Consider the following 9,755-nt stretch of genomic DNA (forward strand, 5'->3'; position numbering starts at 1 on the left):
GCGCAGAACCACGCTGGAAACTCGGAGGATAGAGAAATCGTTGCTATTCTATCTTCCTTAGTCGGAACAGCTTCCATTTATAGATACTGTCCTTATAGAAGTATTACATATATTTTGCGGCTCCAGCTACGTCTAGAGAAATTAAGCTCAATTCTCATTTCTCTTTTTTAATACGCTCTGTTGTTACTACAGCACCAGTGCAGTAATCGAGTACAGATAGTGTACAGAAAATGAACAACGATTTAAACATTTTTGAAGTTTCAATTTCTATATACAATCTAGTTTGTTTTGACTTAGTATAAACTTGCGTTTCGTTTTTGTTCAGTTTATTTAAGTTTCTCTTATTGATTTTTTGAAAAGGTATGTCATTTCCTTAATTTATTTTCTAAAAAAATATTTTCATGATATTACTGCTGGTCCATAAATAATTAACAATTTTAAAAGTTCTCTTAAAATCCCGGTAGTTAACCTCATTTTTATGCATGTGCCATTTTTGAAGTAATATCGACATTTGAAATTTTCATATAAATTTTAATCTAAGATAGATTGTAAAAAAACATTTACTTATTCATATGGATAGTGTAGATAACTATTACTTCATAAAGTTATTCAATGTGCTAGAAATAATCTGGCTTGCCTTTGGCTACATTGCCTTTTGCTTGGGATAGACTGAATAAACTTTTATTATTTTCAGGATGTTTAGCCCGCAACTAGGAAATTTTCCAGTGAGTATTTCTATTCCGTTGTCAATTGTTAATGTAGAAACTTCTATTTATAAAATTCGTTTGCCATCTGCATTTCTACTCACCATACTCACTTCAAATATAGATTGAATTACGTATTAATGCCACTATTTTTTACCGAAAATTTTATACCATTCGACAACCCGTGTTACTAGTAATTAACAGTAGTTAACATCCATTTTTAGGGTGAAAACTTTTAATTAAATAGAGTACTCATAAAATTAAAAAACAAACATTAGTTTATTATTTAATAGTAGAACATAATGTATTTAGCATAGAAGATGAACAATTATACACAATAAGGCATGAATTATTTTTATATGAATATATTTTATTGAAATTAGTAGTACCTTGTGGCCATTTTTACTTAAATATTTCACTGGCAGTTTCTTGAATGTCTATAAAAGCTATTTTTAAAAGGGTTTTATGCCTTTCTTTTTGAGAAACAATTGTCAGTTTAACATGAATTGTTTCAATTACCAAATTGTAAATTGGGTCTATATTACTCATTTGTATGTTGATTTTGATTGATTTCCAATTTATCCTTACCTTGTCCTTGCCAAGAAAGTTGAGAAAAGTTGATTAGTAGGTCAATGTTTAATTGTGTTCATAACATTTCTAGGATGAAGAGTAATTTGACTATATGAATATTTGTAAGTGCTCTTAAGGTGCTACACTTCTTCCTCTGAGTATTTAGGTTCACAATTTCAAGAAGAATGAGGAGTAAGTGTATGTATATTATCTATTTTTTGTCTGAAATGCTTAGTTGATTCTTCATCAAGATATTTATCAGAATATTTTGTGCTTTGTTCCTTATTTTCTGTGTTTCTTCATTAAATAGATTTAACATGATGTTAATGTTGGTTCACTCTACTTTAATTTGGATATTTGTTCTCCTGTAGGTTCTTTCTTTTATTATTAGTCAATTTTGTATATATCTACTTGATTTCTCAAAATGCTCTGTTGAATTTGCCCTCAAAATAATTTCACTGCTTTGTTTTTTAGCTTCTGATAAAAATTTCAGATTTGCTGATCTTTTTCTTTATTTTGTATCAATTTCCAAATCTCTTCATCTTCATCCTGTCATTCCTTCTTCCACCATTTTCATCCTTTGATTTAATTTTTCTTCAATTAACTTTCTTGATTGAATCACCTTGTATCATTTCTTTTCTGTTAAGTATAATGCGTTGTCTTTATTTTCGATTTTATTAAATTCCTTGATAATGATGACTATATTAATCTATAACTTATATTTTTTGGAAAATATTTGTTGGTGACGAAGAGATTGTTGAGTTTTGGATAAAATATTTATTATAATCCATTAAAATTTTGTTAAACTTGCACTCTCACAACTTAACAATTTATTTCACAGTTTGCCACATCAAAAATTGACCCAGATAACTCGAAATCAAATAACTTGGATAGTAAAACAATGGAAAGAAACAATGGTGCTGGTGATAGTAATCAAACTCAGATAGACAAAACTAAACTGATTGTAAATTACATACCACAATTTGCAACTGAAGATGATCTATCTCAGATATTTTCAACTGTTGGTAGAGTTGAGAGTGTAAAAATTATGAGAGATTTTAAGACTGGATATAGTTTTGGATTTGGTTTTGTTAAGTATGCTAACCCAGATGATGCTTCCAAGGCCATTCAAGCTCTTAACGGATACAATTTTAGGTAACTATTCATTTTATAGGTATTTAATAATATGTTTGTATCATAATATAAGATTTAATAGCATATTTAGCTACAGAAAATATAAATATAGTTTACTTGAAGTTGTAAAACAAATTCAGTCAAAAATAATGTTTCAAAATTATAAATTATGTGAATTGTTAGAATAAACTGTAATTTTCTTTGTTGTAATTTGTTTCATATTTTAGGAATAAGAGATTGAAAGTTTCGTACTCACGTCCACCAGGAACTGATATGAAGGATTCAAATTTATACATCACGAATTTACCTAAAGATATTACTGAACAGCAAATTGATAATATGTTTTGTGAATATGGAGAGATTGTACAGAGAACTGTGTTGAAAGATAAAATAACCGGGATGCCTCGAGGAGTTGCATTTGTAAGGTAAACAATCCTTTATTAACAATTTAAATAAAAATTTTCTGAATGCAAGTGATTTGAAAAAACATTTTTATAATCCTTTCATACCTATGTTGTCAGGTTAAAGTTGAAAACATCTCTATTTACAATAATTTGTGACATACTGGTATAAACTATAACATAGAAAATAAAGCTTAGGAGTGACTTCTACACACACCATTTTAGAAATCCTCTGGGTGATTTGTTTTTTAGTTTATGTAAAAGGTGACATGGTAAAAATGTATTGAATTCTTTATAAAGAATGTTTCGCTTTGTTATTAGGTCCAGGTGTTTTTTAAAGTATTTTTTATAAAAAAATCAACTCATTCTGTATCACCTGCATGGAGTGAAAGTGCAACTATATTAACATTAGTGTTGATAATAGTAATTTTTTTCTAAAGATTTTTCACTTCATTTTAAAAGCAAATCACCTTTGGTAGTACCCCTGTAGCATTCTACCCCATTACCACCACCATCTTTAAGATTTGGTTGGATGAATTTTCGGAGGGGAAATTGGATTTTAGGTGCGCAAGTAAAAAATATGTAAATTTTATGTATACATTGGTTGATTTGTAATGTAATGAAAATTAATTTGTTCTGTAGTATAGTGTATGTTTTCCGTAATGCTTTTTCTCTTTTTTGTGGAAATCAATTTATAATAACATGTAAAAATTGACGTTTTGACTAAAGACCGAAGTTGATTGTAATGTCAATTTTTACATGTTATTTTAAACTAATTTTCATAGAAAAGAGACCTGAAATCATGAAAAAAACTGTTTATTAAGTTCAATATAATATTATTTTTATAGGTTTTCAAAAGGCGAAGAAGCACAGGCAGCCATTGCAAGTTTACATGGTAAAATGTTAGAAAATGCCATGTTACCTCTTAGCGTTAGAGTAGCTGAAGACCACGGAAGACAAAAAGCGCAGTATATTGATATGTGGGATCCAATGAATTATAGTAGGGGTAAGAATTGAAAGATTTTTAAATATGTTTAGCTATCATTCAAATTGTGTTTCAATATCGATTTTAGTTTTTAGTTCTAGTTTTGAAAACTATAACTAAAATTTGTACACAAAATCAGATTTTTTAGTTTTTATACGATTTAAGATTTTTATCATTTGTGGTAAAATATACATCAGGGAAATATATTAAATTTTGAACCAAGTGATCTGTATTAAGTCAATTGTTATTATACATGGCTACATAAATAAGAATGAATTACATATTTTGTTGTTACATTAGATTTCATATAAGTTTGAAAAAGCTCATATTCCAAACTAAAATCTAGTAAATGAAATCAGTTAAGTTAAATGGTTGCACAGGAAATGTAAGTAACATACAATCCTGGATATGTAACACATTTTATCTTCAGTGGACTATGTCTCTCAAGAATGTTAGAAACAATTAAATAAACATTATATTATAATACAAGATGGTATTAAATTATTTATATTAATTTGTAGAAAATAAATCCAAAAATACTTCGTGTACTCTTTTTTTCTCAAACTGAATGAGTTAAGAACCTTTTTTTCTACCAAACAGTTGTGATTATGAAGTTAATTTTTTAAAGTGATAATAAGATATTTGATGTTTCCCTTAACTATATGATTAATGTAGGTAATACGTAATGACATGGTAATAATAGCAGAAGATGAGAAAACCTTGAACTTTAAACTTGAAAATATACAACAGTGTACACATAATGAATGTGAAAATAAATGAGCTCAAAGTTAAATTAAAACGATGATAATAAGATGAAAAGAGAAGAAGACACAGATAAGAATCAATAGAACAGGTCAAAAGTTTTAAATACCTTGGAATAAGAGATAAACGAGAGAACTGGGAGTAGCTGGAAGATGATTCAATGCAATTAAGACACAAATATATAAAAAAGTAACCATACCCATATTGACATTCGAATCAGAGACATAGACACTCACGCAGAAACAAAAAAGCAAAATACAAACTACAGAAATGAGATTTCTAAGAAAAATTGAGAAAAAAATGATGAGATGACAAAATAAATTCTTAAAAATCGAAGATCAATTAAAATATATTTATATAAGATGTGTTTACATGCAATTAATAATCCTTATGCTTTATTATCACGGACAAAACATTAACACTGTAGTCAAAACCGTTTGAAAGTTACTTAAATAAAAAAAAGGTTTTCTCCCAGTTTTAGAAAAGAGTTTGTGTGGAACCTTATTTTCAGAGGTACTATCAACTCTAGAAATTAATGTACACAATTCTGAATAACTTTGTGTGACAAGTGAATAGATAATATTAATGTATTGGAAAATACAACAAAAAGAAGATATGGTTGATTGAAAATAGTTATTTTAGGGCACATAAAAGTGATTTAAGAAGGCGTATAAAATCGATTGACTCTGGATGGCATTATGAATTGTATAACTGAAATATTAGGTTACTTTTATATAACATTGACGTTTTTAAAACGTTCTATTTCTAATTTTTGAAAGGAAGATAAGACTATCTTCAAAATTAATAAGTTCCAGTATACATAACCTATAAATCAACCGAGTACTTTGATTTCAAGAAATGTTTTTCTGGAATTATTTTTGAATACAGTGAAATGAATCTCCAAAATTTTTTCAAACACATTTGAATATCAAATGCTTGTTTTGTACAAAATTATTTTTGTTTTTTTTTTAAAATTTTTTTTTTTATTTTTGTTGAAAATTACATTAGTAAGTATAGTTTTGATTTTTTGCTTTCATTACTATTTAAATTATACTTTATTTATTACAATTTTACGTTTCTTCCACAACTTCTAAACATTTTAAGTAATATGATATATATATTAATTTTAGACTCCGACGATTCAGAAGAACCTGATCCCGAAGAAGTTTTGATTTCAGCAGTTTTTTCCAGAAAACAACTTTGGGATCCGAAAGTGCCTCTTATAGAAGGCACGCAATCTAAAATTGAAGCACTTTGGAAAGAAATAACTGATAGATTTGACGGAAGATACACGACGGAATTTTTGATCAAAAAATGGGGTCAGCTTAGGGATGATTATATTTTATCTAAAAGAAAATTATTTTCTTTCGTTTCTAAATTTCCTGACGAGAGGCCTCCAAGATCAACATTCCCTTATTTTGACCAGATGAAGTTTTTAGATAAAACTATAGACCTCTCCGATTCTATAGAATGCCCTTCACACAGAACAGATGTAAAACCAGTGGTCGGAGAAACCCAAACTCCGCCAGCAAAAAAAATTAAAGTTGCAGAACCTAATGATAGCATTGATGAATTTTTGGTATTATTGGGTGAAGGTCTTCGGTCACTACCACAAAAAAATATCTCAAAGTTACAAAATAAAATTTTGAAATTGCTGGAGGAAGAGACTTCTTCAGTGTAAGAAGTTTTTAAAATAATTCATGTAACACATTTTTGGTCTTGTTGGGTTATTTTATTGTATTACCAAGATTATTTTACTACACTATGTAATAAAAGAAATAATTGGTTAGGTACTGTTATACTTGATTAATGCTTTGACATATTTTACAATGACATCAAAATGTAGTATTTGGTATCTAAAGATTTATCCATTGTATGTATTATTTTTGTTTCCCAAATTCTTGTTTGACAGTCATTCTGTGATGTACTGAAAATACTGTCTACTGCCACCTAGTGCTGTAGTAAACAGTATGATCATTATGTCACCTTAGTAGTTATTTATGTTTGACAACCGTTACAAGTTTTTATTGAAGTTATACAATAGCCTTCTTTATAATCTTTGTGGCTATAAGTGAATGTACATACAAATTTCTGTAATATAATGAAAAATTATTCTTTTATCCGTTATTTTTTTGTGATTTCAAAGCTATTAAATGACATTTTAATTTAAAAAAAAACATACAGTCTGAACAAACAGTAGATTCTGAGTTTCCAAGTTGTTGATGTTATATGGTGTTGTTTTGCAAGAAGATGCCCTTACAAAAGCCAATTTGAGAATAGGTTAAGGTCGTTTCAAGTTTAATGCTTCTTAATCATTTGATCTACCAGATGAAACCTACTCAGGGCTTCTCCTGACGTTCTTTCAACCACCTTGCAGATCCAAGAAGGTACACCTCTTTCATTGAAAACTAAACGTTTCGGGAGTGTGAAGGGATAATTTATAAAAGCAAATTGCTCATCACTCTTTAATGACATTTATGGTGAAGAATATTTAATCGGTGATGAACAATCTGAATAAACAAAGAGTTTGAAGATACTCAATTTCCGCAGCGGTAAGATCTAATTTTAAAGCTGAATAAACCACACAAATTTGAAGACAATCAATTTGTATAGCGATAACTGATTCAGAAGCTCTAATTGTTAAAATGAATGAGAGGCTGGACACTATCGAAAAAATATCTAAAGAAAACGCTTCACCAAAAAGATGAGCAATGCTTCAAAATTTACAATCGTATATTAAAATACAAGGAGTTAATAAAAAAAGAAGTGAAAACTTTCTACTAATATTCAATTTGATGATGTAGGTATTTTTAAAATGAAAATGGTGATAGTGGTAAACAAAGTGAACATAAACATTGTTAACAACAAATATGATAGGTGCTGGAAAACTTCATCATTAGGAATAGGTTGTAAATCTCGACTATGATGCTAATAAGAAAGCCTGAATGACAACAGAAATATTAATAATGGCTTATTAAAGCTGACTAGAAAATTATTAGAGAGATATGAAAAATATTACTTTTCATTGACAATAGTAAAGTTACCAAGTTAATTTTTTTCCATCCATCTCGGTATCTAAACTACAGTCCTTACATCAAGGACTAATAAAAAATCTGTTACAGAAAGGAAAGTTACGAAAATGATGAGTGATGTGGGGTTTTCAATTGTAGAAGTTCATACGGACGTAGAAGCCATTTGAATAAAATGTTGAATATAGAAGTAAATTAGAAGATTATATGACATGTCATGAAGAAATATTTACTACTGGAACTGACGATGAAATCCTTGACACAATTAATCAAACTAAAAATGAAACAAACTACGAACTTAGGTTGAAAGATATGATGGTCGAGGATCGTGTATTTGGTTCATTATTTAAAATAATTGATAAAGCATCTGCAAATTCTTTACAGCATATTAAGATTTTTTAAAAATGTGTAATTGGTTCCATTAAATACATACCTACCATAAAACTTGAATCGAATTTCTACTTTTTTAATCAACACCTTATATGTATATTTAAATATAAAGAAAAATTCTACTTTTAGCCATACTCACATTAGAAAAAATGTAATGTGAAATTTTTGAGATATAGACTAGTTTTATACAACTTTTAAAAGTTAATATTTTCAAAAATTTTAGGTTAATATAATTTATGGAGAAAATGGAACCTACTAGTTTTGCTAAAACTTAATTGGGAAGTTAGATATTTTCACTAAGGTTCAAAAAAATCTTTAAATTGGTTTTTTTAAATAAGCAGGTTTCATTTTTTCTAAAAAATATATTTGCCATGAAATTTTTTGATATATAAGTTTTAAAAATTGTATAAAATCAGTTTATATGCTTTTATCTCAAAAAAATCACTTAAGATTTTTCAACATCATCTAAACAAAAAACTATAGTATAATTCAAAGAAGAATGTCAATACGTAACTTTTAGATAAGATAATAGTAAATTTTTTTTAAAGTACATGGTAAATTACGACTCAAATTCTATTAAAAATAAAATTATTTTCCATATCATCGAATAAATTTTATTTTCTATTGGTGCAAGTTTTTCAGTAGGAACTTTCACCTACTAAAAAACCAAATATTTTGTATGAGCCATTTCAATCAAAAGTTCAATTCATTTTAATCATGCAATTTATATATCCATATTAAATAATACATAATTTTATTCTTTCAGGTCTTCCTCCAGTTAGAGGAGGAGTATTGCCATTTAGAGAAATGAACAATCCCAGAGGAAATTTACAAAATCGTTTTGGCAGGCTTCATTTGAACAGTATGAGAAATTTGGGAGCGGGCGACACCTTCTTTCAAAATCCATTTATGTTTTGAGAAACTCAGAAATGTTTTTGTTTATTTTTAAATTTCATTTCGTCGATGATCGACTGCCTTTTTTTCTATTAACTGAAAAGATATTTGATCAAATTATCATCACATCGTAATAAATCCCGTATTTTTTTTCTTTTTTTGTTAAAAATTGTATAATTATGTTGATGTAAGACACAATTTGTTTATAATTTGATCGATATCTTTAAGCTATTGTTTTGTTTAGATTGTTTGTTGGCTCGTTAATTTGTTTGAAAGTTGTTTTGATGTTTTTGTTTCAGTTGATTGTTGACGATTTCATCCCATTTTTAAAATTATGACAGAAGACTGGTTGTTAATTTTATTGAATTATTTATGATTCGTATACAAGTTTCTACCGTATGTGGATAAGTTCATAAATCAAATAAGTATTGTTGGTTAATGAAAGCGAAACTATTGCACAGAATTTGATTGATGTATTACGAAATTGAAATAAAGGAAGAGCTGCTTCTTTTAACAGTCATTTGGAAAGAAATTTTCAGTAAAAGACTCGAAATATGTGCAAAAAGCTTGATTAACTCATCAATACTGTATTGTTAATGTGATTATTTTGATTGCGAAAAAAATTGGAACTAGCTTAAAATACTAATGTTTCAACATTTTTTCGCATTTTGATTATTGTTACTAATTCTTATATAGTTTTATTTTCTATGTTTGTGGATAATGTGCGGATAATACATTATTTTTATTTGATGTTTGCTTTATTTTGAAGCTCAATAAATAAAAATATTCGCTCTAATTAATTATCTTTCTTTCCTTTATAATATGCCAATAATATAACCCCAATGGGCCTCATATTTATAGCACACCTATTAAACTGATCCATCAC

The 9,755-nt window shown here is 27.9% G+C and overlaps 1 protein-coding gene across 4 annotated transcripts; it reads left to right on the forward strand.

Annotated features, from left to right (window-relative positions):
• The first annotated feature begins 75 nt into the window (after positions 1–75).
• LOC130893402 (sex-lethal homolog) lies at positions 76–9,665 on the forward strand. 4 transcript variants are annotated; one of them, XM_057799481.1, is made up of 7 exons: positions 331–360; positions 695–725; positions 1,366–1,466; positions 2,116–2,429; positions 2,636–2,833; positions 3,658–3,815; positions 5,687–9,665. In XM_057799481.1, exons 4-7 carry the CDS (start codon positions 2,176–2,178, stop codon positions 6,235–6,237), a joined length of 1,161 nt encoding a protein of 386 aa, XP_057655464.1. In that variant the 5' UTR covers positions 331–360; positions 695–725; positions 1,366–1,466; positions 2,116–2,175; the 3' UTR covers positions 6,238–9,665. The 4 variants fall into 4 exon arrangements, with proteins under 4 accessions (XP_057655463.1, XP_057655466.1, XP_057655464.1 ...); XM_057799480.1 differs by lacking the exon at positions 1,366–1,466 and having other exon boundaries at positions 76–360; XM_057799483.1 differs by lacking the exon at positions 1,366–1,466 and having other exon boundaries at positions 224–360; positions 8,742–9,665.
• Positions 9,666–9,755: the final 90 nt, after the last annotated feature.

This window comes from Diorhabda carinulata, chromosome 4 (genome assembly GCF_026250575.1).
Source record: "Diorhabda carinulata isolate Delta chromosome 4, icDioCari1.1, whole genome shotgun sequence".
NCBI classification, from domain to species: domain Eukaryota; kingdom Metazoa; phylum Arthropoda; class Insecta; order Coleoptera; family Chrysomelidae; genus Diorhabda; species Diorhabda carinulata.

What these genes read in the sequence shown, in the direction of transcription:
- LOC130893402 (XM_057799480.1), top strand. Translation starts at nt 696, where the DNA reads ATGTTTAGCCCGCAACTAGGAAATTTTCCA. An exon ending in CTTAACGGATACAATTTTAG is followed by an intron (nt 2,430 to 2,635) that starts GTAACTATTCAT and finishes TTCATATTTTAG; the next exon opens with GAATAAGAGATTGAAAGTTT. An exon ending in TCCAATGAATTATAGTAGGG is followed by an intron (nt 3,816 to 5,686) that starts GTAAGAATTGAA and finishes TATTAATTTTAG; the next exon opens with ACTCCGACGATTCAGAAGAA.